This window comes from Papaver somniferum, chromosome 9 (genome assembly GCF_003573695.1).
Source record: "Papaver somniferum cultivar HN1 chromosome 9, ASM357369v1, whole genome shotgun sequence".
Lineage (NCBI taxonomy): Eukaryota > Viridiplantae > Streptophyta > Magnoliopsida > Ranunculales > Papaveraceae > Papaver > Papaver somniferum.
The window spans coordinates 116,686,375-116,712,873 of NC_039366.1; the positions used below are offsets into that span (position 1 = coordinate 116,686,375).

Here is a 26,499-nt window from a genome sequence, read left to right on the forward strand (position 1 = left end):
GTCTTAAGCAGGCTCCTAGAGCCTGGTATGAGAGGTTTAGTGGCTATCTTCTTCAATATGGATTCCAGAATTCTAAGTGTGATAGTTCAATGTTCATTTATCATAAGAATTCTGAGAGGATGATTCTCATAGTCTATGTTGATGATATTATTCTTGTGGGCACTTCTGATTCTCTTCTTACTTCCTTTATTACATCTTTGAAATCAGAATTTGCCATGAAAGACCTTGGTGATCTTCACTATTTCTTGGGCATTGAAGCAATTTTTGATTCCTCTGCAAACAAGATGCTTCTCACCCAAAACAAGTACTCACTGGATCTGCTAAGAAAATATGATATGCTTACTTGCAAACCATGTAGAACTCCACTTGGCTCAGGACCCAGAGTGTCAGCTTATAATGGCTCTCCTTTGTCAGATGTAAATGCAGCTTCTTATAGAAGTTTGGTGGGAGGTCTTCAATACCTCACTCTCACATGGACTGACATCAGTTTTGTGGTTAACTATGTGTGTCAATTCATGCACAAACCAACTGATGTGCATTTCCAACTTGCTAAACGCATCTTGCGATATATTAAAGGTTCCTTGGGTCAGGGTATTACTCTTCAAGCTGGTGATTGCTCTGTCTTAAATGCTTACTGTGATAGTGACTGGGCAGGGTGCCCTGATACACGCAAATCCATATCAGGATATTGTGTCTTTGTAGGGGGTAACTTGGTATCTTGGTCCTCAAAGAAACAACACATTATCTCTTGATCCTCCACTGAAGCTGAGTATAGAGGTCTTGCAAATGCAGCTGCTGAAATTTTATGGCTATCATACTTATTTGAGGAGCTATCTGTCTACTTGTCACTTCCATGTCGTTTATACTGTGATAACCTTGGTGCAGGGAGTCTCACTGCAAATCCAATTTTTCATGCTCGTACTAAGCACATAGAAGTTGATTATCACATGATTCGTGATTTGGTTAGTTGTGGATTCCTGAAAGTCTCCTATATTCATACTCTCAGTCAGATTGCTGATTTGTTCACCAAGGGTCTTTCCAAGTCTCAGTTTGGGATGTTAAAGAACAAACTCATGCTTGCAGTACATGCATGAGTTTGAGGGGGGATGTTAGACTGAGTCATACATCCGTACAATGTACGGACTAGTTATTCACAACCATAGATTACTTACAGCTGTTATCACATTGATTACAGTCTGTCAAATGTATCTGTTGATTGAGTCAGTGAGTCTATATAAAGACTATGTCTTGTACCTGTAAAACTCAATAATGAAATTACCCAGTTCACACTTCTTACACATACCATACAGATGTGTAACTTCTCATTACATATGTCATAAAGATGTGTAACTTCTCGTTACACGTGCCACATGGATGTGTTGGGAGGTGGTGGTGATGAGAGGCAGTGGTGGTGGTGGTCGGCGGCGACGGCTGGTGGTCGGAAGTGGTGGTGCGCGATGGCAGTTGTGGTGGGGATATCATTTTACTCTATTTTAATAATCTTGGCTTAAATTTAAATTTTATTTGACTAGATGCGGATGAAACTAAAACCGGCCCATGCTCATCCCCTTCGTTCATATGCGTTGAGTCATATCCGTCGAAAAAAATTGTATGGTCACAGAAAGAGTAGACTGAAGATTCTCTGAAACTTTCATGTCTCTCAGCTCTAGAATCTAGAGACTGAAAAGTTCAGAAATGGTGACTGCTCTTTCACAACCATTTTTTAGTTCTTCAATCCTGCAACAACATCAAAATCGATGTTATTTATGCAACTTAACGGCTCCAACCGTTAAAAAAATAATCTCCAGAAGAAACTTGGATTCGTCCATTTGTATTCAATCCGTCTCAAGATGTTTACCTCCAAAGAACTCTAATAGCTCATTAGAAACTCCAACTGAAGAAACAAAACCTCAAAATTTACGGGAACAAGTGAAATACTCAAATCCTGCTAGTTCAGTTCGTAGCCTTATACATCGATTGAGGTATTCCTGCCTGGTGTAAAGTGTTTCTATCCTTCTTATCCGTGTTCTTCGATAAAATGAATTATGAAATTTTGATGTTTGTTGGATTACATCAGGAATGAATTCAGTGCCGGCGAACTTGGATGGGAGGTGTTGTCTATAGCCCTTCCTGCTGCATTGGCTCTAGCTGCTGACCCAATTACCTCACTCGTGGATACTGCATTTGTTGGTCGTCTAGGTTTGTGAATGCTGGTGCATTAATAAGAAATCTTTTGAGTCTGTGATGTTTGGACTCGTTAATCTAGAAATTATGATTTATTTTGCCTCAGTCCTGCTGGGCTATAGAGGTAGATTCCTAATTTTAATTTCAAGTTTAGAGATAAAATGTTGGAGATATAATGTGGCTAAATGTTTGGAGGGGTCATATTGTTGGACCTCTTTAGCATGTCACTTGAAGTGGCAGCTGATATGCTGCCAGAGCATCAGTTCGCCACTGTGTTGCAAAAGATATGGCACACCAAGTAGCAGTCAAGTATATATATAATCAAACGACAAGATGTGACAATGCAACAAGTTAACAACCCACCCTCTAGTTTTTGTTGTTTCTGTTTTGACTTCTCTTGATAAATATGAATTACATCATACACTTTTTTTTTTTTTTAAATTTAGGCTCAGTTGAATTGGCTGCTGTTGGGGTGTCGATTTCAGTATTCAATTTGGTGTCAAAATTACTGAATGTTCCACTTCTTAACATTACAACATCTTTTGTTGCTGAAGAACAAGCACTCGCTTCTGAAAGCAATATTAACAGCTTAAAAGATGGTACAGGTATGATTTCTTCTCAAATTTTGCCGTTCTAATCAGAACTGTAGTGTATGGTAAATTGTACCTTTGAGCTCCTTTATCAAAGTTTTTATGGAATTAGTAACTAAAAATTTATTTATAAGTCTTGTTTTGGTGATAAAGGTACCAATTCTGCATCCGTGCTTCAAGAGTCTATTGGCGAGAAGCAAAACAAGAAACTCCTTCCTGCAGTTTCAACCTCTCTGGCTTTGGCGGCTGGCATTGGCATTGCAGAAGCTATTGCTTTATCCTTCGGTTCCGAGTTCCTTATGAATATCATGGGTATACCTGTTGTACGTAATACAATGATTAACTTCAATTTTCAGAACAAAACTAGGTCCTTTTTGAAATAGTCCTTGATGTAGAGACAGACCTTTTTTTGTGTAGTCTGGGTTTTAGATGCAAGATTTATCAGAAACTGCTGTTCGGCAATTTAGCACCTGAATTTTGATGATTTCTCCTTTGAGTTAAAACCTTCAATTTGACAGTCGGAGTCATGATACTGGCAGGAGAGATGGCAAGCCTATGGAAATATTATGAAAGAGATGGATCCTTTATTTGTACTAGTGGTCATAGAGTTTATAAAATAACTTCTTAATTGCTCCACATGCCTACAATAAATATGATAGGTTTTGAAGTCCTCCAGGGGTAAGTAGGACCTAGCAGATCAGTCATCTTTGCAATCACAGAATTATAGTAGTAGTAATTTTGTTTCTTTATGATGTTTTATATGAGAAAGTCATTTTCGAGCTCGTTGAGTTTCGGTTACAGATGCATTTCCTCCTGTTATAATCTTAATTAGATTAAACATTTACACATATGTATTGCCTTACAGGATTCACCAATGCACGCACCAGCTGAGCAATTCCTCACTCTGAGGGCTATTGGTGCTCCACCAATAGTAATTGCTCTTGCCGCACAAGGAGCTTTTCGTGGACTTATAGATACAAAGACACCTCTCTATGCCGTAAGTAAGTATTCTCTTTTCCAACTCCGTTATCTGGTAATGATCTGCAAGAATAATTTCATCACTCATACACTCTGCTAAGTCCAGTTAATTTATTGCCTCTCTGTAAAAATAGCCATCGAGCACGCACTTATTATATTGATGAAACTTACTTGTGGCATGCACTTATTATGTTGATGAAACTTAATGTTCGATAAGTTCCTCAAACAAGTGAAGTTTTTGTTATGTAATCAAAACTATGAGACTTGCTCCCTGAAGTGTACCAATGAGAAAGTGTGGTATTGACAGAAAACGAACATTCTCCTTTTGTGATTTAGCAAATCCTTTGGATCTGATTTAGTAATGCATCTGCTTTCTTCTGCTTTCCTTCAAAAGCTTGTGAGTTTCATGTACTAAATCGTCAAGTTAGAAAATCAGGTGCTGGGAACTTGCTGAATGCAATACTGGACCCGATTTTGATATTTTCTTGTGGACTGGGCATCAGTGGAGCTGCCATTTCTACGGTGCTTTCTGAGTATGTGACAATACAGTGTTTGGCATAATATTGTACTGGATCTTTATTTTTCCTGTAAATCAGTTGCTTAGCTTTACATTTCTCTTTTCCATTTTGTTTCAGATATTTGATTGCATTTGTTCTTCTCTGGAATTTAAGTTCAAGAGTAATACTTGTCCCTCCAAATATTGTTGTCGTGGGAGTTACTCGATATCTTAAATCTGGTAGGCTTTCAGTAACTCAAAAGTTCTTAAGTAGGGCTCCAATATCTTTCTTCTTTTGTCCAACTTTTCTTGAGAAATTTCAGATATTCATTTGCTTTCTTAACCAGTAACAATCCATTTCTTACAGGCGGTCTTTTAATTGGCAGAACCATAGCAGTACTTGTTACTTTGACTCTAGCAACATCAGCTGCTGCACGTGAGGGTCCTATAGTTATGGCTGGTTATCAAATTTCTTTGGAAGTTTGGATGGCACTTTCTCTGCTTAATGATGCTTTGGCACTAGCTGGTCAGGTAAATTAATTGTATTTCTAACGTTTTAGAATGCGCGATTTACCTTTTGCTGTTACATAATCAAGAACTGTCCTTAGCGACTAAAATATTCTTTTTGGCTACCATTTAAATCTCTGTTTCTTCTGCAGGCTCTTCTCGCTAGTTCTTATTCTCAAGGGAATTACGAACGGGCACGTGATGTAATTTACCGAAGCTTACAGGTTAATAGCATTCTTTCTGAAACAAATAAAACTATCATTTTTCATGCTTGTTGTTATCTCTTTCTTTTGCTCGAAAGAAGTACATTTTTGCTGAGACAGTTAATTTTATAATCAGATTGGCTTAGGAACTGGAGTCGTTTTGGCTATTGTCTTGTTCGCTGGTTTTGACTCATTTTCTAGCTTATTTAGTACGGATCCTGCTGTCTTGGAGATTGCCTCATCAAGTCTCTGGGTAAGTAACTGCACCCATTTCCACGGATTAGCAAGAGGGGGGAGGGAAGGACTATAGGGAGTATTATGGTTTGGAAGACTCCATTCTGAAGTTGGTGCCATATATTCTTTTGGTACGGAGTTAGTAAGATCAACTCATGGTAAAATCTCCATAAGAGTTCAAAAGGAGTTCTAAGAGCCATTGGATATTGTAGTTAGCAGTGACTTCCTGCTCTGCCATTGTATGATGCAGCGGGAAGTGACTCCCTGCTTTCCTTTGGATACCAAAATGTGTTGCGAGGGAACTTTGGAACGCACTTTGGATATGAGTGGCTTGGAGGGTACTTTGGAGCCATAAGATCTGCTCCTCCCAAAGTTTGTCATGATAGACTTTGGATCGGAACACCATAAGCAAAGATATGGAAATTTGAAAACCTATTTCGTATTTTGTTGTGTCTCTTTCCTAGAGCATACTGGTAACGTTAACTGAGAAAATCATCGCTAAGAAGAGCTAAATTTTGAACTTTCTTATGATCTTGAAATTTTTGATAAGTTAAGTAATTGGTGCCAAAAAAAATTGTGCAGTTCGTTGCTGGAACTCAGCCACTGAATGCTGTTGCATTTGTTCTTGATGGACTTTATTATGGGGTTTCAGATTTTGCATATGCAGCATACTCCATGGTACGCATTTTTATGTGTTTTGTCTACTTCTCTAACTCACTATTTGTATAGATCAAGAAAATATAATGTTTAACAAGGTGACGATCTTGTACAGGCTTTGATTGGACTGGTTTCATCATTGTTCATACTGGTGTCTGTTCCGGTGTATGGTTTAGCTGGAGTTTGGATGGGATTATTTCTTTTCATGATCTTACGAGTATTTGCTGGGATTTGGAGGTATGCTTTATCTCGAAGCTCAAACTGTAATTAGTCATTTGCACATGTTCTTTTTTTTTGCAGTGGTCCATCCAAGGAATTAAGAAAATGTACTAGTTTTTTGTTTGGGTGGAAGGTAACCACAGAATGGTAATTGACCCATTTCATAATGTGTGTTTTCAGACTGGGAAGCAAGAGTGGACCGTGGAAAACTGTTTGGTCTCAGATAGAGCAGAAAAGTAACTGAGGTACTTTTGAACATTCCGTAGTAGACCAGAAAGAAAAGTTCTGCTCTAATTCGTGAACCTGTGTAACTTATTTGTTTTACTGCTCATCTCTCAGTAGAAGCAAAGGACCCAACTAGCTTCAAGGGAAAATGAACAAGAAACTAAGACCCCTTTTGTTAGGATGTGTTCTTTAAGTGCACTCTCCAAGTCAGTGGTTTCAAACATTTCAAAAGGGTTAAAACAAGAAACGAACATCCTCTTCGCAATGGAAAAGTGACGCAGGTCACTTAGTTATAGCAGTTAAGTCTTAAGGTCCAGTGTACAGTGAAAACATAGCTCCCGTCTTAGGGTCAAGGGAAGCTTCAAGTGTAACAATACTGACAACCAGTTCAACACCTAACATTCTGTTGCAATCAAGACGAATGGGGATCTACTAGTTATAAAAGATACAGGTGAAATTTAACGAGAAATCCTCTGGAGACAGCACCTTAGCCAATTCCAGTAACGTCAGCAGTGATGTACGTGCCTTGAAACATTATGCACATGTTCATTCAGTGGATTGAAAAATGTTCAATTCTCCTTCCATGGAACTTTCCTGTAATAATGTAAACCCATATTTGATCTTTTTTTTGCTCAACAATGGAAGTTGGATTTTGATGTCATATCTTTTATCAAAAATTCAATCCTAATTTTATATATTTTTGTATCAAATTCAGAAATTTCTAAAATCCAACACAAGTAGTTCTTTGATAAACTAGAACATAAAAATGAAAACACAACATGGAAACCTTAAGAGTAAGAATAACAAGTTACTGAAACCAGAAACCGACATGTTTGATCACACTACAGTATCCCTACTAAACTAGATTGGAGAGGCCACATGAACAAACCTAGTAAGAATTTATACATCAGCACAAACTGTAATTTACTCTGGAAAGACACTATTGTGTAACAACGTTACCATTTGCTTGTGCTTGGGAATCAACAGCGAGCATCACCGTAGAGTAGATGACAGAAGGTTCTGCCATTGCACCATTTCCATAATCTCCACAAGCCAATCTCTTTGTGATGGGATGAACCACAGATATACCCAATTCACTGATTGTATCAAGATGTCGTTGCGTAAAAGGGTTGTTCCACATGAAGGTATTCATTGCAGGTGCAACAAACAATGGCTTGCTAAAATCCCAAGCTCGAACAACACAAGTCAGCAGGTTATCACATAATCCCCCAGCAATCTTTCCAAGTGTATTTGCTGACAATGGAGCAATAACCATTACATCTGCCCATTTCCGAAGCTCAATGTGAAGTACATTGTCCCCAATTTTCTTCCAACTTGACCATTCTTCCTCATCAGTATAGATAACAACACCCTTCGGAATTGATGCCTTGTCAATGAAATGCAAAGATGATTTGGTAACAACTGCTTTGATTTCAGCCCAGTCTGAGAAGCTATGCAAGAGATGGCCAAATTTTATAGCAGCTACACTTCCACTAGCAGCAATGAGAACTCGAGGTTTCCTTGGCCCTGAATTGTCATTTACCACTTCCTGTTCTGAAACCATAGGCTCCTCCTCAAAATCCATTACTTGATCAATCTCCAAAACCAACCTACTTGTACAAATTCGAGAACTAACAAAAACCAGAATCACAGAGGAAAAGTTGATTTATAGGGTTCTCTATTTGGACTGATAAACCCCAAATTTACTAGAAAATGATGATCAGAAAATTCTTAAGTCTTCTCAAACCCTAGAATTAAGATATTTTTTCAGGGTTTTGGAGGGTTAAGAAGAAAGACCAATTCGTTGATGTTTGCTGGAAGGATCTTTGTTCCGATCTAGTTGATTGTTAAGATATGCAGCTCCTGTACTAGTGGTTGCTGTTGCAGCAGCAGCGGCGGCGGCGGCGGCAGCGACGGCGAGTGAATGTTTACGAGCTTCTACGAGTTCTTCTTTGTCTTCGATCTGGACTTGGATTTTGCTACGTTTTCTTCTCAGCATTATTATTGAGATCGAAGAAGGTTTTACGGGGAACTCGGGAAAATAACTAGAGATTTTGAACTTAACTGCCCATATAACAAAAACAAAAGATAAGGCCTACCGTCCTCTTTAGCTAATCTTATTAATTAATGCATTGAATTAAAAAAAAATCCAAGTCCGCATTACGCGTGCCCGCAGTTCCACCACCACAGCCCAAGTTTAAAAGTCTAAAACCCTAGTTTCCTCTCCTCCATTTCATTTTCTCTACTCAATTCCAATGAATCCTCTGTCAAGATTAAAACCACTATTTTCATCATCATCATCCTCATCACTGAAAACCCTAAACTATCAATTCCTTCAACGATGTTCAGTAAGTGGAACAGCAAAAGGAAAAGCAAAACTCAAAACAGCAGCACCTTTGAAGAGATCAACAATCCCTAAGAAGAAAGGTGCAGGAACAGAAAAAGCTGGACCTGGTAGTGGAGGTACAAGGGGTGAAGCATCTAAACGTCTTAACGATATGGTTGATAGATGTTTAAATGCGCCAACTCCGATTCGTAAATTATCAGCAAAAGAAAGAGAAAGAGAAGCTGAAAGAGAGAAATTAGGGTTAATGAGTAAAGATCGACAACGTGAACTCGAGGAAATCAAAGCAAGAGCTAAGAAGGATAATAAAGAACAAATGAGAGAGATTATGGGTACACCTGGGTTGGATCTTATTTCATTAGGTTTAGTTGATGCTGAGAAAATACCAAAGTATGAATTGACTGTTGAAGATGGTAGGAGATTAGCTAAAGAGTATAGTAGAGTGTTAATGAGAAAGCATCGTGCCAGACAAGCTGCAGAATCTACGATTTTGAAATTGAAGAAGGCAGCAATTGAAGCATTGCCGGATCATTTGAAGGAAGCTGCAATGGTTCCGGATTTAACTCCGTTTCCTGCGAATCGGTTTATGGCTACTTTGACACCACCAATTGAAGGTTACATTGAAAATGTTAATGAGGCGGCTAAAAGGAATATGGGAGTCAAGAAGCTTAGATGATTTGAGGTTAGAATTTTATCTCTATTATATGATTTTGTTAGTAAGATATTGAAATTTGATTTGTTGTGTGAGGAACAAATTACAAATTTAATTGATCATTCAAGTGTTTTTTAATCTGTATATTGGAGAATATTAGGTCTATTTATGTCACTTAAGCTTATAGAGATGCCTAATTGATTGTACCATATTTCTGACCTTGCTTAGTATTATGTGTGTTGAGTATGTAGTAAGTAGAAACATTTGCATTAATGTGCTGTTTAGGGTTCTTTTGGTGGTATTATCTCAGTGATTACATGCCTTTTACAGGCAATATACGCTATTCCCATTGGTATGTTTCCAACAGGATGATAACATAAAATGTATATGAGAGCTTTTCCACTATAATAGGAGTAGTATTGTTAGCTGGATTAGATCAAATGGTAAAGACTATTAGGATTTTTTGTGACCTTGCTTAATAATAGCAAACCGATACTGTTACGCAGTTTCAGAAGTTGCTTTACAGAAGAAATTGAGTCAGATTGCACTTGTTTAGTTTATGGCTGACGGGTTGATTTCCTGAGAGCTTATCCAGAGAGCTATCTGAGACAAATACATCAATTAAGTATAGAAGATATTTCAGCTAATAAATCATGCTAGACAACAAATTCACAGTCATATATAGGTGGATTAGAAATGCTTTTATTTTCTTGGGGGAAAAAAGTGCTTTTTGAGTTTGAAACTTACAATGTGGGATTCGTGGGAACACATATAAGGTGGCAAAATATCCACAGTTTTATAAGTTCCTGCAACTTCACGCTTTTTTATTCTTCCTTTGAAGAAGCAAATTTCAAAAGAAATCACAATGTTTGAGTCTACATATGCAGATATATCTGTATTGACATCATGAAAATATTCATACACCAAGAGCAGCAACAACATTATCAGATAATTTAACAACTGGATAAACTACATCATGCTTGAGGAAAGAAATGGATTGATATTGTTTATATCTTAGCTTCATATGTCTGTCAATGGTAAACAATGAAGATAATGAATTGGTATAAAAGAGGCCTATAAATTTTAGACTGACCAATGCAGTTAAGTTTCCAAATTGATAAAGGGTATGGATTTCCTAGCCAGTCATATGTATAGCCTTTACTGTTTTCTGCAATATATGGAATTGAGAATTAGTTTTCTGTATGACGAAGCAAGTTTCATTTAGTACTCATGGGCTCATCCACATTAGACTTAATCATGGTAATCAACAAACTCTAACATGCTTCAGGAAATGAACAATAGCATCCACCTAATATTCTTTGGCATAGCTCTAGGTTGATTCATGGCTTCCTTCAAAAGAACCGAGTGTCCTGATCAGTGTTTTAAAAAACGTTTCGCTTCGCGCTTTTTAGCGCTTTGCCTCCAGAACGCCTTGATACTCACGCTTTGCTAATAGGTTTTCTCGTCAGATTTTTTTAAGGCTCTAAAGCCCAAAAACCTTCCCTAGATGTCTGTTGGCTCTGTTTAGCTTTTTTATAACCTAAAATAGTATGTAAAACACCTATAACTATTGCATTCTCTCTTACAGACACTTATTTTTAGATGTTTCTTCTTCCTACTTCTTTTTCTCCGCGATCTACGCCTATGTCTACCCAAGCTAAAAAAAAGTGTACCGAAAAGGTATAACTTTTTGAGAACTTCTTAGTTTTTCATATAGATTTGTAAGTATTTATTAATCTAGATATTTAGCGAAGCAGCGCTTCAATAACGCTTTCTAGCAGCGCTTTGCGCCTTGCTAAGAGAGCGTATCGCTTTACGCTTTCGCTTTTTAAAACACTGGTCCTGATCACAGATTCATACAACTTTATAGTCTCATGTAGACGGTTTCCTCTAGGAGTCCAAACTCATGAATGTAGGGTCGGAAGATAATGATTAGCAAGCACAACAGGTGGAATAACAAAAAAGTTGCATAATTAATCATAATACCTCGTTGTGCTCGTGAAGCAAGATTGGAGTATTTGTCTCTGGGGAGACCCCAGAAGTAGGAATCCCAGCTTTCTGATGCAACGTGCATCAGTTGTAGAAGCCAAAGTTTCAGGTTTAGAGAGTGTTCCGCCAGCAGAAACTATGGCTATCTCAAAAACACCCCACCATGGATTGGTTGTAGCATCAGTTGCTGTCATTGTAGGACACCCCCTGTGGTCTGTAATGGGCCCATGCTTAATTAACTGCAATAGCTTTGTACAAATTATGGAATAAGTTTTAGCTTGCCTGTGTTGTTAACAGAGTCAGTCCCACCCCAGAGTATGAGGGATCTCGCACATCGCCTCTGAGGTATTTCAGTCCATCAAATGTATACTCAATTGACCACCATATCAGTTTATCACTATACCCAGTTCACTTCCGACCAGTGACCGGAATTCTAATGTGCTCTTTGAGGCTCTTTTGGTGGTATAAGCTCAATGATTACATACCTTTCACGGGCAATATACGCTATTCCCATTGGTATGTTTCCAGCTGGATGATAACATATAATGTATACGAGAGCTTTTCCACTATAATAGTAGTATTGTTAGCTAGATCAGATCATTTATGACCTTGCTCTTTGAGGTCATAAATGTGTTGAGTTTGTAGTAAGTAGAAACAATTGCATTAATGTGCTCTTTGAGGCTCTTTTGGTGGTATAAGCTCAATGATTACACGTCTTTCACAGGCAATATACGCTATTCTCATTGGTATATTACCAACAGGATGATACCATATAATGTATATGAGAGCTTTGCCACTACAGTATGTAGTTTTGTTAACTACATTTGATTTGACTGGTTTTCTGCTGGTGAAGCCTCAGATGCCAAGATTCAAAGAAATTTTTCCTCAGTTAAATTGTTGTCAATTTAATCATGTAACTAGAAAGTCTCTTCTAGTTTGGTTGCTGACTTGTCCAATTGAGAAGGCAGGTCACACTAGCAACTATAATTCACAGGCTCAATTTTCTAAATGTAAAGGAGACACTGTAGAAATGTCTCTTTCATCGGAACTCTTTGTAGCTTCTTGAATTTATTGTCCTGGGCTGAAGGTTCTTAGACGGGTGATCTCTTAGATCTTTTAGACATCTATACATATTGACAACATTAATAGCATCTCAGCATCGTCACTTTTATGTTCTCCATTCTGATCAATAATGTGCATAACGCTATAGCCTATTATTTTTCATCTTATCCCTAGCAATCTTCTGAATATCGTTTAGCTGTGTGGAAACTAGATCCTTGTACACGATCGTGGATTTTTATTGTTATCGTGCTTTGATCTTAATATTCTACTTTGAAACAATAATTCTTCACGAACAATGGAAAAAAACATCACCAAAACTGACTCTTACATGGGATAGTGGGTCCCAAAAATGGTTCACCATTTTCCTATTAGGGGAATCGGTTTTGTGGTATTTTCTTCATTGTCCATGTAGACCTGCTGATTTTGAAACTGTATCCTTTGCATTACTTTCTCTATGAAATAGTATTATCATCTGCTGTTCTGTTGCATTTTCTGTGTAGATTTCTTTTGTCATTAAATGTTTGTTCTATTTTATATTGAAAATGTTGATCTTCAAGAATCGTCCGGATGTGGTTTAGTTCTTGATTCATCTGTTATCTGGATATGTTTGTGGAGTTTGGGATTTCTGATGGTAACAGACCGCTAATGCTCTTATGTTTTGTGTCTGCAGGCTACTTTTGATATTCTCCAAAAGACATACGGGTTCTTGACTCCAGATTTCTGGAAGGAAACTCAGCTTTACCAGATCCTCTTTTCAAGAGTGCACTGACCTGTTGGCAAAGCCCACAAAAGCAATCACTTTTGAATAAGTCCAGGCTTAAATGGTTCCAAAGATGAGAGAATCAAGGAGTGTCAGTCTTTAGCGTATGTTTTTGGATTACATGTCATCTGGTTTTGTTTTACGCCCTTAAATGGTGTTGCTGGACATAAAGATTTTGGAGACTAAAGCCATTTAAACTTGAGAACTTCCTTGGATATAGTTTTGAAATATGATATCTGTTTGATTCTCTTTACCATTTCGTCCTTACCTGTTTGTTGAATTATTTTATTTATTTTTTTTCCCAGTCCACAGTTCCCTTACCCTGCATGTTTTTGGCTACCAAGCCATAAATATACCCAATGTAAAACAGGGATGTAGGATCATAAGCCATAAAAATGCCTATCAAGCCCTGGGTTTCTTTATAAAATCAAGGCTGCATAGTTTTGGTCCTGAACCTCCAGCCAGAGAGGGAGGGATTAGCAAGTTGATGAAACTTCTACACGTATTCGTCATGCTTATTTTGTGTCAATATATGAACGCTTTATACAGTTGGATAAGTTCAATATGCATTGGTCTCCTCCTATGGCGGCGAGAGCAACGACCATGATGGCAATAAGTGGTGAATAAGCTGAAAGTTTGGCCCTTCTGGAAACTCACTTAGCTTCACCAGCTGAAGGATCAGATGTTATAGAAAGGAGATTGCAAGATTGTGGCTACTACAACTCAAACTGCAGCTCTTTTCCTAGAGAACTTTAAGCTTCTCTCGGGCCGTCTGATAATTTCATCATTTCCTTTGTGTATTGTTGTCTGTTTGCTTATAGAGTGTCAAAATGTAGCATGTAGCTTAAGAGGCAGAAGGTAAACAGCTGTCTCAAAACAGAAGGCCAGACTGTTCAAATTCATCATGTGGATCCTATTCTAGGAAAAGACTAAATCCTCAACTTTCTCCTCCATGAGACTCATTGCTCCAGACTAAGTAGGCCAAAGACAGACAGGGCAACAATGATGCCCGTTCGAATCAACAAAATATAACAGCCCCTTGACTGCCAACTAAGACATAATTCAGTTGTATCCTAGGCTGGCTTCTCAGTTCAGCAAACAGAGAAATCTGTGAAAGTGAATTCAAATTGACAAAGGCCAACAACCCTCTGCGGACAACAAAGTCAAAGGCCAATAACAAGAACTTGAGAAAGGACCCTAAAAGTGACAGTGAGCAAAAGCAGCAAGACTAATGGCAGTAACATCACATTTAAAAAATTTTTAACATGAAACTGTAAGAGTCAAACAACATACATTCATATTTATATACAATTCAACAATTAAGTTGACCTATTAAAAAGATTCAAGTATATTTTTCACAGTTTCTTTTTTATTGAGCAACTGAAAAGTGGCTTCTACAATCAAAATTCAGAACCAGTACCAAGCTGAGCCAAACCCTTCTAACAAAAACTAAAAATCCTATAGAAAGATTCAGCTCAGATGAAAAAGAATCTAATTAGATAATTAAATTCATCCCTATGTCAAAATTAACACTAGTCTAAAATGTATAATGATGCTATCTAAAAAAACGTCATCACCTTAATATCCTCTATCAAAACAAATCAGGAAATCCTCCTCCATAGTCTGAAGTGTACTTTGAAGCTTCGTATTCATTCATTATTGACGAAAAATTGTATCCGAAATCAGTTGCAAATGGCTCCTGGTTCATGCTCATATTTACTTGTGGTTTTGAATCTTGCATTTGGTATGAAACATCTGCTGGTCGAATTCCGCACTGCATCTCTTGCAACCGTTCTCCACCTTGATTGTTATTGTTTGGTTCCTGGATTTTCTCAACTTCTGTAGGTGCTGATGTATCGATTTCAGACAGAAGATCGTCCACATTGAAATATTCATCATTGGGGTAATTCTGTACATCATCTGCAAAGAGCCCCAGCCAACCGAATTCATCTGTATTCATATAAAATCCATCCAGCTCATCTTCCTCCTTGGGCACTGAGAAAGGTGGCATGACCTCAACATTGGCAGATGAAAAACAATTATTTGCTCCGACACCACCATTGGCCTCTGAGGCAGGTGGGATACCTGTTTTACTTGAATAAGAACAATGATCCATTCCAGCATCATTACTTGTCATCGACCTTTCCACTGCGATGCCTGAAGAAGGACAACTATCGAATCCAACCTCAGGAAACACGGGTGCTTCTGCTGGGGGATAACTCCAGATACCAGGCTTGCAATCGATGGGCATTTCCGCTACATTGTTAGAAGGATTCCAATCCCTGACTCCAGACTCAACAATTGTAGGTAATGGTAATTCTGCTTTAACAATAGGAGTACTGATACAGGAGTCAATTGTTGGCTCTTCAAGTTTAACTTTCAATTTTCGAGGCCTCTTATTCTCCGATTCACCATCGCATTCAACTGGTTCTCTTTTAGGCACCTCAATTTTTGATTCCTCAACACACACTTCAGATACATCAGAAGAACCACTAGAATAACTAGAATAGGAAATCGAATCGGAGAATGGTAATCCATCAGGGAAGTTAAGAGTAGCATATTTCCCATACATTCTTCTGGAAGCATCATCGTAAGCTAAAGCAGCTTCAATTGCAGTATCAAAAGTACCTAACCAAAGCCTGCGCCCTCTATTAGGTTGCCTAATTTCAGTAACCCACTTTCCCCATGTCCTCTGTCTAACACCTCTATACTTGCATTTGGAATTCTCAGGTCCTCCTTTACCTTTCATACATCCTTTCTTCGATCCTTTAGCTGGTTTCCTGTATGCTTCTTTAAGTTCTTGTTCATACTTCGCTATGGTTTCTGCAACAGGTTCTGATCCATTGCGTCTACGCTTTTTGCTAAATCATCACAAAAACAACAACAAATTAAGTCAAAATTTTAATCACAAAAACAATTTCATCATCAAGAACAACCATAAACCCCCAAATCCCTAGAACCCCCAAATCAACAAACTCAAAACCATCCAACAAAAAGCTAATTAACAGCACTAAAACCATAAAAAGGACGAAAAGAAGAGAAATTTCAAAGAACATACCTGTCACCACCTTGATTCATTCACGTAATTTGATCTTCAATCCAAGTACTGGTTTTCTTAATTGATTTCGGTTTTTTTTTTTTTTTTTTTTTGTGAATTTGAGTTTCCTAATTCACTATCTCACTATCAGTTTCTAAAAATTCTGATATGATTTAGGGTTTTATTATACAAAAGTTCCTCAAAAGATATTTTTGGGAAAACTTAGAGGTGAAGGGTTTATACAACAGAGAAGAAGAAATCAAGAAGAAGAAGTTGGAACTTGGAACCAGAAAGCAGTGTCCTGTGACCTGTATTTATAGAGATTTAATTGTGTGCTAGATATTTACGCCCCAAGTAAAATATCTAATACGTGGCTTAATATTGGCCGAGTATTATTACACGCGGGACTAGATAAAAATGGTAATTATTAAATGTCGATTGGGTTTTCTTGGTCGCGAAGACTTTAATAAAAAGGAAATTAAGTGTGCTGTAACTATTGTGTAAACACGTTTGTGGGGTGGCCCACCATTCTCCGGAACAATCCAGTAAACACTGGAATTACTTCACGGTTAAGGATTAACCGTCTCAACACTAGATAAGTATTATCAGTTTGATAGTTAAGAAAATCCCAAATTGTAAACATGTGTTTGCTTCCATCAGTTACCGACTCTAGTATTGGCTATAAATAGCCACCGGCTTTCTTCATTTTGATGTACTTGTGTAAGAAACAAAAACTGAGAAGTAATAAACTCCCCCACTTTCATTTCTCTCTTCTTAATTCTAAGTTAGTGGTCCATCTATATGGTACTACGCGTGTATATAGTACTTCAAACTAAACTAATTAACTAGCTTGGTATACTTGAGCACTTGATACGAATTCTCATGTTCGGTCATGAACCGACAAAATACAACACGTTATCAGCACGAATCACTCTTTTAGAAATGTCGACTCCATGTTTACGTTGCTGGTTGTTATGGGAAATTCGGTGGAGTGCGACTTCAGCATAATCATTATCCGGCTATACATATTTGTGTGGAAGCAGATCACTTGCATCAAGGGATATGTGAAGCTGATGACAACATGAAGATCACGAATAAAAATTTCTTCTTCATATTTCACACTCATTTACGAAAAGTAATTTTATATATGTATATGCATCCTAGTACTAATTGCGTGGTTCATGTTTGTTGTTTTGATCAGGATGGCAACCAAGCAAAACGGGTCCAATAGCAAACCTGCTATCATGTATACATGCATCAAAAGCGCATTTGAACTTCCTGGTAAGTATGCGTAGTCATAAATTAAGGTAAGAACGGAATTTTTCCAAGCTTAATATTTTTTTGATTATAGTACCAGTGAACTGAGAAATTGTTGCATCCTTAAAAGAATGTTTGGTTTTCTCAGTTTCAATAATCTCCACAAAATTTAAAAATAATTCCACCAGAAGATGGATATCGTGCGACATAGTATGGATGTAAAAGCGCGCTCCGCTAGCCCGTTGGTCTCAGAAGTGACCCGTTACAAAGTGCTAGCCGGTTTCTATAGGCGGTCCCTGAAGTGACCAACTAGGCAACTTTGCCATAAATAGTTTATCCATTTGCGCACTTGTAAATTAACATTTCGTTGACCCTGAAGGTGACGAGGTTGGAGATTTGTTGATATTGTATTAGTACCATATTTGTTTTGATGTTTATCCTTTGTTTTAAGTTTTGTTTATTTTCTTTGCTTATTTTTGTAAGTAATGGATTCCAGAAGCAATCCATGAGACGTTGTCGACTGCAGAAGCAGTCCAACATATATTTTGTGTCTTCCTGTAATAATCCAAAATTTATGGGTTCCAGCAGTAATCCATAAAATAGACTCCAGCAGTGGTCTATCGAAATAGTTGGATTCCAGGAATAAACCATAAAATTTTGGGTTCCCGAAGTAGCCCATAGTTACCAAATGTTTTTGTTGATGGCTCTGCTATCTTTCTCTCGTCTACCTGTACTAACGGATATGGATTCCTGAAGTAATTTATCCATATATAATAGACGATGGAGATATTTGTCTCAAAGACAAGGGAACAACAAACACAAATTTTCGAACCATTTTTGTAACTTTGTAGAGGTTTTGGGAAATGTGAAATGCCATTTCGGGTTCGAATATTATGATAGACCGCTCCGGAAGAGCGTATATCATTCTGGTGGTATAAAAGTTACTACTATAGACGCCTTATATTATTCCGGATTTCTGAAGAACCTGTTGAATTTTGAGAATTTTCGGCGTAACTACCACCTTCAAATAAAGAATGAGCATTTTATGGAGTATTTTATTACTTCATATGTTCTGTGCCAAAAGCACGTTATAGAGAAGCTTAATGCTCTCCTTTGTAGGGTGTGTCATATGAGGATTCGAACATTTGAATATCACGGTCATTAACCAGAAGTTTAATGAACTTGAATTTTCATGCTTCAGCACGATAGATTTGGACACCCAAATTCTACCAAGATGAGTAGACAATACAAAATGCTCATAGACATCTTTTACAGAACCTGAAGCTTCTGTCGGATAAAGATATAAATTATGTTGGTCATTCTTTGAGACACTTGGCTCTTTAACTAGCATTAACAATTACATTATTGTAACTTATTGGATCACTGACATTCCTGCAGAGGGTTTATGGTGGCATTTGTAGGGCTTATTTACCCTACACTATGGACATTTTTCAATACTTCACTGTATTGCTAGAACGCATCTAATAGATGGTCTCTTATTTATATTAACACGTAATTTTGCATTCTCCAAACAATTTGTGCAAATATTGAGGTTGCCTATCCATCTTAGACTTTCCAATTAAGTCCATTTATTTTGGTTGTAAATTGATAGGCTTTTGATGCTTTGCCTTCGGTTGGTATTATATCGAGCATATAGTTAGCACATGTGCGCACTCGACATGGTCTAGTTGAGTTCTTTGTTTAAGCATCTTTAGTTTATTGCTCGACCAACTATTTACCATCAATTATGTCTTGCGAAGCAACCTTACAATTTACGTGTTTGGTCCATAACGTCACCTAGCTATGTATGTTGCTTTCGATTCATAAGACATTTAAAACCATGTGTTGGTAATGTCTTACGGAAGATGAAACTATATTCCCTCCGTCAGGGGGAGGAAGTAAGCCGTCAAAAAGGAACGACATGAAATTTCCCATCTCTTGTCGAGCCTGCAGCTTTTTTTGAGTACTTTTTGTGTAGTTAAATTAAAACCCAAAAACCATCATGAGCAGAATTGCCTTTGAAAATGAGCCAATTATGGAACCAGAAGTTTCCAGAAATGAGATAGTAATATTTCCGCCATGATCAGGAAAACTAAGATGCCACCAGAAGTTGGCATGAAAACCTGCCACCAGAAGTTGGCGTGAGCAAGGTTGATAACCTTTAAGGTTCTCCCATTTTAATCAGGGGGAGAAATGTCACCACAAGAAGTTGGTGAGAATTATGTTGATAACCTAAAAAAAAAGTTTTTCCCGCCTAAACCAGGGGGAGAAAGACTGTCATCTGAAGATGGCACGTATTATGTCGACAAATTTTAAGAATTTTCTCTTGAAGTCATGTAGATGACTAACACCATTTAATGGTTGCAGTAAGAAATGTCGGTAATTAATAGGTTATATGATTATTTTTTTTCCTGATCAAAGAAAGTATGATTGTCACTAGAATTGGCGTGAAACATCTCATTTGTTTTCTCACACCAAGATATTGGATGTAATTGAGGTGTTGAAGATTTCTCATGATTAAAACACATAACTGCAATAGCTTTGGGAAAATATTGTTTGTCACTTGCTTGAGGATATAGATACGAAAAATTGTCTCAGCAGGTTAGATTATACACCTCGCAGTGACTAAGTTGTGAATTAAGACTCGATTAAGGCGTGAACGACCGCCTTATTTATGCCTCGTAAAGAAAATCCAATCACTTTTATAATATGTAGTGCTCTTGAAGAGAGACTACAGATAGTGCTCGTGGAGACTATCAGAATATGATCTGCATTCTCTAAGTTTGAAACTCCTTATTGAAGATGAGGATATGATAATGCCCCTGAAGTGGCGCTGGTACCAGTCTATGAAATTTTCATGAACGTGCATGTACTAGAGAATGTGTTAGATTGTATATGATTGTCGATTAATGTTTACAATAGTGGTTGTGTACCCTTCTGCAGAGGAACATCGACATTGTGATTGGTAGGCATATGACATGTTTCCCCTCAAACTAGATAGAGGATGAAATCTCTCGAAAAGCGCAAAAAGATCGGATGCGACTCACACTGTAAAATCATGAGGCCTGAATATTACAGGTTGGTGTTTGAGATGAAACGCAAAGAAAGTAAAATAATCGCGTAAAGTGCGACTTAGAGGGTTTTCCTGCTGAACCCCCAGGATTGGTTATGTGAAACGAAAAGTATTCTCCTAATATAGATGCACTTTAGCGTGGTAGTTCCTGAAGGACTCATATTGCATCTTGTTATGAGTAGTGGTTGTAATGAATCCCTGAAGGATTCGAGTTTCTGACTCAGACAGCCACCTGACTTTGTGAACTATGTCAGGCTTGAAATAAATCATTATCACCACATGGGAGAAATTAGTGAGCAATCCTTGTATGTGTTTTATGTTCTTGGTATAAGGTTAAAATCCGAATAGATTGATGATATCATTTTTGGCTTCTTAAAGAGCCCTTAGTAGCGCTAAAATCCACGCTTGAACAAAACTATGAGATCTCGTTGAAATTGAAATATCTCTCGGCCAGAAGTTCGAGAATATGCTAGCACAGACTGGAGTATCTAATTTTTGATACTGGTAATACTTATTGTGCTACTAAAGTTAACACTATTACTATGTGATTCCCAAAAGTGGGAACTATGTGATTCCCAAAAGTGGGAAGTGATCGATCTATCTGATACGTTACATTTTTATAGGCTGAAATTGATTTTATGGTATTTATGAGTTTACAAAAGGACTTTCATTGTTATGCCTGAAGTTAAAGCGAAAAATTGAATTTGGTGCACTCGGCGCAAGACCTGTAGTCAATCCTCCATAAACTACAAATGGTAAAACAGTTTTATGAAGGCTATATAATATTTGAACCACCAATCGCTTTAAGAAGTCATGCTTCAGCGGGAGTAAACTCGTAGAATCATATTATGGACTTAAACGCGTTGTACTCTTTTTTCCTTCACTAAGATTTTTTCCCAATGGGTTTTCCTTCTCAAGGTTTTAACGAGGCAGCAAATGCGTGTCCGGTGCCAGTATTAGGCGACGTCTGTTGTACTCTTTTCCTTTGGTCTGGTTTTGTCCCATGTGGTTTTCCAGACGAGGTTTTTAATGAGGCAACATTTGCATCGACGTCGACATTATTTTTAATTTTAGGCGCTCAGGTTTTGTTCCAAGTGGTTTTTCTGACGCAGAAGTGTAGGTTTTTTCCCAAGTGGTTTTCCTAACGCAATTTGTCAGAGGAAGTATTTCCTGGCACTCAGGTTTTTGTCCCAAGTGATTTTTTCCTGATGGAATTTTGACGGAAATCATGGCGATGACCAATCTCACTCCAAGTTCAAGTTTTTCCTAAATGGTTTTTCTGACACAGTTTCGGCGACGGGAGAAAATGTGTGACTACCATCATCACTTTGAAGCAACCGATGTGGTACTCTTTTTCCTTCGACCAGTTTTTGTCCCAGTTATATTTTTCTGGCAAGGTTTTGACGAGACAACAAATTTTTGCTCGGGTTTTGGCCTATCAATCTTTACCAGCATACCTTGACAAGAAAACATTTTATCAGAGATGGTGGTCCAAGGGGGAGTATTGTGTAAACACGTTTGTGGGGTGGCCCACAATTCTCCAGAACAATCCAGTAAACACTGGAATTACTTCTCGGTTAAGGATTAACCTTCTCAACACTAGATAAGTATTATCAGTTTGATAGTTAAGAAAATCCCAAATTGTAAACACGTGTTTGCTTCCATCAGTTACCGACTCTAGTACTGGCTATAAATAGCCACTGGCTTTCTTCATTTTGATGTACTTGTGTAAGAAACAAAAACTGAGAAGTAATAAACTCCCCCACTTTCATTTCTCTCTTCTTAATTCTAAGTTAGTGGTACATCTATATAGTACTACGCGTGTATATAGTACTTCAAACTAAACTAATTAACTAGCTTGGTATACTTGAGCACTTGATACGAATTCTCATGTTCGGTCATGGACCGACAAAATACAACAATAACTGTTGTTTTGAGTTTTTTTGGAAGGTTGACTGGGTTTGACTAGTAGTTGGTTTGTCATTGCGTATGTCATATTCATGCCATCTGCTACGGGTTTCCACGAATAAAAAATGTTTAGTTGTTTTGAGTTAATCCACGTGCGTGGATTTCTTCGGGACGAAGTATACAGTAATGGGCTTCTAGAAGTTCTGGTCTCTTTTTCAAGAACGATTTTTTGGGGATCGTGGTCTTTTTGGGGACCATGGTTTTATTTTGGGTAAAGGCATTAGAAGTAATTCTAGGTCACCCCATATCTAGTTATTTATTTAATACATAATCTACCCTCTTAATTAATTTTAGGTATGATTAGTGAATGATTTAGTTAAAAACAATTAGTGAGATTAAATTAAAAGATGGGTTTATTATTAGTTGAGTAGAATTATTGAGAGAGTAGAGTTAGGGAAGATGAAGGAGAAAAACATGGAAAATAATTATTTTTTTTCAATTCAATAAGTTTGAGTATTCAAATGATGAAAACTCATCTGATTCTTCATCTCCATCCTCTCCTAAAATATTTGTTAATCTTCAAAATGATCCGGATTTGAATTGGATTTTGAACAGTTCGGTTACTTTATCTATTAATTATGCTTTCTTCGCGAGTTTTCTTGTAAATTATGTATCTTATGATTGATTTTGAGTTTTATAGGTGTTTTGGAGTCATATGACGAAAAAAAGGAAACATATGAGCAAAAAGCTTTACTTAGAGGCACGGGACGTGAACGGAGGAGAATCTAGCAAGCACACGGCTTTATAGAGCATTGGAAAGAATAAATCGCTCAAGTTGGCGCAAGAAGGGGCAAATTGTCATTCCCTGCGCAAGTGCTATCTGGAGCCAATCACAGGTTAAGGGGCTACTACTAAGTGACCTGTATCGACTCTTGGGGTGCAAACAGCAACCCCACTTCACAAGGCCTTATCTAGATCGAAATTGAGGAATTAGGGTCATTTTCCCCCTTTTCCCTTTCTCTATTCTTCTCTGCTGCTGTAAGTAACATCTAGGGTTCAATTGAGTTTGAGAGATGGTTTGAGAGATAAGATGGATTCAAGGGTTTGGTGGTGTTGATTAATGGAACCGAGAGAAGGAATCGAAGATGGGTTTGTCTTAGATTCGTCTGAGATGAGAAAGGATGATTGAAATTGGACAAGGGGATCTGCTGTTAATTCAATGGCAGAAGAAGATTGAAGTTGAATCTGAAAATGGGTCTCTGCTGAAATAAATTGTGTTGAGATGATGAAGAGTGAAGTAAGGTTTCGATTTGTTCTGAAATTGAAGATGGGTTAATCATTCTCTCGATTGATATGAGCAGATGGGTTTGCTGGAATCGGTGAGAAATTGAGTACAAGAAGCATCAGAGATGGGTATTTGTTAGAATTCAAATTCATGAGTTCTTGACAGAGATTCAAGCCAAGAACTAAGGTTATCTGGTGGTGTTGCTGCCGGAGAAGATTGAGGAGCTGAATTGAGATGGATTCTTGGGGTATGAATGGATCTGGGTTTGGTGTTTGCCGTTTATATGAAGCTGTTGATGATTGGATGGTGATGCTGAGTTCGAAATGACTGTGGCTACTGCCGTTAGTTGAAGGTTATGGATGTGAGGTATACAGGAACGGATGAAGTGATTTGAAGCGTATTACTGTAATGGGGAGAACGATTGAAGCTCAAGGAGACTGCAGGTGCAATACAAGAAGCTGGTGGAAGTGTTTGTCTGGTGGGGTTGTAGCTGGAGTAACAAAGTGTTGGTGGTGATGCTGCTGAAGGAGATGGATGCAGCTGAGATGTTCCTGCAACAACTGATTGTGAGCTGAAATTGCTGGGAAGAGTATGAGGCAGAGCTGAAGTACAGGGAGAAATTGGAGTTGAGTGATGAGGTTAAGCTGCAATGAATTAGCTGAGGAGTTGTTGATGATGTGAATGAAATGCTGCAAATGAAGCTACAATAGATGTATGTTAGGATTCTTAACAGGAGAAGACCAAAAATGGGCATGAAAAATGGCCGGAAATCATCCAGAAACAGAGGAAACTCTGTCTGATTCTCCAGTATGGTGAGTCGACTCGGTGACTCCAGAACCAACTCAGCCGAGTAAGATGCTGACTCGGTGGCTAACTCACTTTCTCCCCTTGACCCAGTTGACTAACAGTAGACCGTTAGGTAAGCGGTTAACTGTAACGGAATCTGACGGAATATTCAGTCGACGGAGAAGAACTTCCAACTGGCCGGCGCCGTAAGTGTTTTTTCGGCCAGATTCCGGTGATGACGTCATCAACTCCGGCGATCAGTTTTGGACCAAAAATTCCAGAGACATATTTCTCATACATGGGCCTAGTGGACCACTTGGAGATGGGTTTTGAGAAGACCTAATTTTGGAAAGAGTATCCTTTTGGAATGGGAGAAGCATATAAATAGAAAACTCTATCTCTAAACCTGGAGATCTCCATATTATTATCTTCTTCTAATACTTTTAGCCTAGGGTTTAGAAAGATGGAAACTATTATTTTTCTTCTTGTGATGAACTCCTATGCCATGAGTACCTAGATTTTATTATTGGTTAAGGATTAAGTTGGATTTCCAAATATGGGTTTTCATTCAATAAATTAGTTTTGTCTCCATGTTTTGTCGATTATGATTCGCTAGAAATATCGCCATGTATGATTGATTGTTAGTTTTGTCAAGTTGCAAATTGGTAGAACTCGTAATCATATCTATTGCTAGTTTAGGATTTATTATACGTAAACGTGATACACCTTGAATACACGTAGTATAATTGTGATTATTGCTTGTAGTGATACATCCTAGTAGTCACATGTGGATCACAACCTTTGTTAAAACGGATTAGTGTTTTTACACGTTCGTTTGCATTGATTTGTCTTATTTCATAGAACTTAGTGCTCTTAGGGAGTTAAACTTAATTGTGCTTTTACACTTTAGGTTGCTTTCTAGGAAGAATTCACTTTCGCATCTTTTAATGTGTTTGTTGATGACAAGAGGAAATTAGCGGGATATTCTTGCGATCAAGGTATCCTAGGACTTTTGATAAAAGTTGAGATTAAATATCAATTCTAGTTATTGTTACAAATTCATGTTTGTGAATGAAAACTAATCCTTGACCAATATCTTCATCTTATTGTTTTGCTTGTTTATTTCATTAGTTGCTTTTAGTTTATTTTCCTTTACATAAAAATCAGAAATCCCCCCTTGTTTGTATAGGAAACCGAAACAATTTGACAACCTAGATCCTCTCTGTGGAAACGATTCTTTCTTGCCCTTGCTATATTATTTATTTTGAGTTGTGAGAAAGTGTAATTTATTTTTGACGCATACGACAGCGATCAAATTTTTCCCCGGCAGCGGTTGTCACTTGTTTTTGGTTTCTTATTTTCTTGTTTTTTTTTTTTTTAGTTTTGTTTTATTTTCTGGTTTTTAACCTTGTTTTGAGAATTGTGTTTCAGGTACTTATTTCTCATGGTTGGAGCATATTGGAACAATGGATACGGTTTCCAACAATCTCAACAACATGACAACTTCCAACAATTCCAAGGGTATAATCAAAACCAATTCATTGGCTATGACCAATATTCCATGGATCCTTATGGTTTTCCTCAACAACCTTATGGCGGGTATGTGTGTGAACAACCACAAGGATTGGAGGATTCTTATGCTCGTGAACAACAAGTCTCTAACTTGTTAGACAACTTTTCCAACTTTTTACGACAAGAGTTTCAAAAAGATAAAGAGGCTACAAACGAGCAACTCCAAGAACTTCGTGAAGGTATGGCTATCTTACGAAGAAGCATTGATGAATACAAGGAAGAAAGGTATGAAGAAGAATTTTGTTTTCAAAGCAATAATTATTCTAATGTGCCTGTGGTGTGTGATGAATATTTGATTGATGCTAATGTTGAAAAGGGCCAACCTTTGGGGACTTTCGTTGATAATTGTGTAGCTAACTCAACTCTTGATCTTAATAATGATCATTCGCCTATTCAAAAGGATGAGTTTGAGGTTAGCAACACTAAATTCAGCGACATCCAATCTTATGTTAACTATGAAAGTGATGATGATTATGAAGAT

At 37.7% G+C, this 26,499-nt stretch overlaps 4 protein-coding genes, 1 long non-coding RNA gene and 1 other non-coding gene across 7 annotated transcripts; 4 read left to right on the forward strand and 2 right to left on the reverse strand.

Annotated features, from left to right (window-relative positions):
• Positions 1 to 1,565: 1,565 nt before the first annotated feature.
• LOC113314242 (protein DETOXIFICATION 44, chloroplastic-like) lies at positions 1,566 to 6,950 on the forward strand. 2 transcript variants are annotated; one of them, XM_026563024.1, is made up of 14 exons: positions 1,566 to 1,982; positions 2,078 to 2,199; positions 2,631 to 2,789; positions 2,928 to 3,097; positions 3,640 to 3,775; positions 4,189 to 4,285; positions 4,388 to 4,488; positions 4,616 to 4,779; positions 4,908 to 4,979; positions 5,095 to 5,211; positions 5,775 to 5,870; positions 5,965 to 6,086; positions 6,249 to 6,313; positions 6,411 to 6,950. In XM_026563024.1, the coding sequence occupies exons 1-13, from the start codon at positions 1,696 to 1,698 to the stop codon at positions 6,310 to 6,312; spliced, it is 1,707 nt and encodes a 568-aa protein (XP_026418809.1). In that variant the 5' UTR covers positions 1,566 to 1,695; the 3' UTR covers position 6,313; positions 6,411 to 6,950. The 2 variants fall into 2 exon arrangements, with proteins under 2 accessions (XP_026418809.1, XP_026418808.1); XM_026563023.1 differs by having other exon boundaries at positions 1,567 to 1,982; positions 6,408 to 6,950.
• On the reverse strand, positions 6,745 to 8,352 carry LOC113314245 (probable phosphopantothenoylcysteine decarboxylase). The gene is made up of 2 exons (XM_026563026.1): positions 7,254 to 8,352; positions 6,745 to 6,887 (listed from the first exon to the last, which is right to left on the reverse strand). The coding sequence occupies exons 1-2, from the start codon at positions 7,876 to 7,878 to the stop codon at positions 6,844 to 6,846; spliced, it is 669 nt and encodes a 222-aa protein (XP_026418811.1). The 5' UTR covers positions 7,879 to 8,352; the 3' UTR covers positions 6,745 to 6,843.
• An 88-nt stretch (positions 8,353 to 8,440) lies between these two features.
• LOC113314243 (putative uncharacterized protein DDB_G0271982) lies at positions 8,441 to 13,356 on the forward strand. The gene is made up of 2 exons (XM_026563025.1): positions 8,441 to 9,319; positions 13,011 to 13,356. The coding sequence occupies exon 1, from the start codon at positions 8,549 to 8,551 to the stop codon at positions 9,311 to 9,313; it is 765 nt and encodes a 254-aa protein (XP_026418810.1). The 5' UTR covers positions 8,441 to 8,548; the 3' UTR covers positions 9,314 to 9,319; positions 13,011 to 13,356.
• LOC113314623 lies at positions 11,976 to 12,068 on the forward strand. The gene has a single exon (XR_003342502.1). It is a non-coding gene; the product is annotated as a small nucleolar RNA U54 (small nucleolar RNA).
• A 1,024-nt stretch (positions 13,357 to 14,380) lies between the features above and the next one.
• Positions 14,381 to 16,405, reverse strand: LOC113314196 (dehydration-responsive element-binding protein 2E-like). The gene is made up of 2 exons (XM_026562969.1): positions 16,159 to 16,405; positions 14,381 to 15,961 (listed from the first exon to the last, which is right to left on the reverse strand). The coding sequence occupies exons 1-2, from the start codon at positions 16,176 to 16,178 to the stop codon at positions 14,692 to 14,694; spliced, it is 1,290 nt and encodes a 429-aa protein (XP_026418754.1). The 5' UTR covers positions 16,179 to 16,405; the 3' UTR covers positions 14,381 to 14,691.
• A 468-nt stretch (positions 16,406 to 16,873) lies between these two features.
• On the forward strand, positions 16,874 to 17,854 carry LOC113309153. The gene is made up of 2 exons (XR_003340370.1): positions 16,874 to 17,418; positions 17,543 to 17,854. It is a non-coding gene; the product is annotated as an uncharacterized LOC113309153 (long non-coding RNA).
• The last annotated feature ends 8,645 nt before the right edge of the window (positions 17,855 to 26,499 follow it).

Coding starts and splice junctions, on each gene's coding strand:
- LOC113314243 (XM_026563025.1), top strand. CDS start 8,549: ATGAATCCTCTGTCAAGATTAAAACCACTATTTTCATCATCATCATCC.
- LOC113314245 (XM_026563026.1), bottom strand. CDS start 7,878: ATGGATTTTGAGGAGGAGCCTATGGTTTCAGAACAGGAAGTGGTAAAT. Junction 6,888..7,253: donor TTCCCAAGCACAAGCAAATG/GTAACGTTGTTA, acceptor ACATTATTACAG/GAAAGTTCCATGGAAGGAGA.
- LOC113314242 (XM_026563024.1), top strand. CDS start 1,696: ATGGTGACTGCTCTTTCACAACCATTTTTTAGTTCTTCAATCCTGCAA. Junction 2,200..2,630: donor TGCATTTGTTGGTCGTCTAG/GTTTGTGAATGC, acceptor TTTTAAATTTAG/GCTCAGTTGAATTGGCTGCT. Junction 5,871..5,964: donor CATATGCAGCATACTCCATG/GTACGCATTTTT, acceptor GATCTTGTACAG/GCTTTGATTGGACTGGTTTC.
- LOC113314196 (XM_026562969.1), bottom strand. CDS start 16,178: ATGAATCAAGGTGGTGACAG. Junction 15,962..16,158: donor ATGAATCAAGGTGGTGACAG/GTATGTTCTTTG, acceptor GTGATGATTTAG/CAAAAAGCGTAGACGCAATG.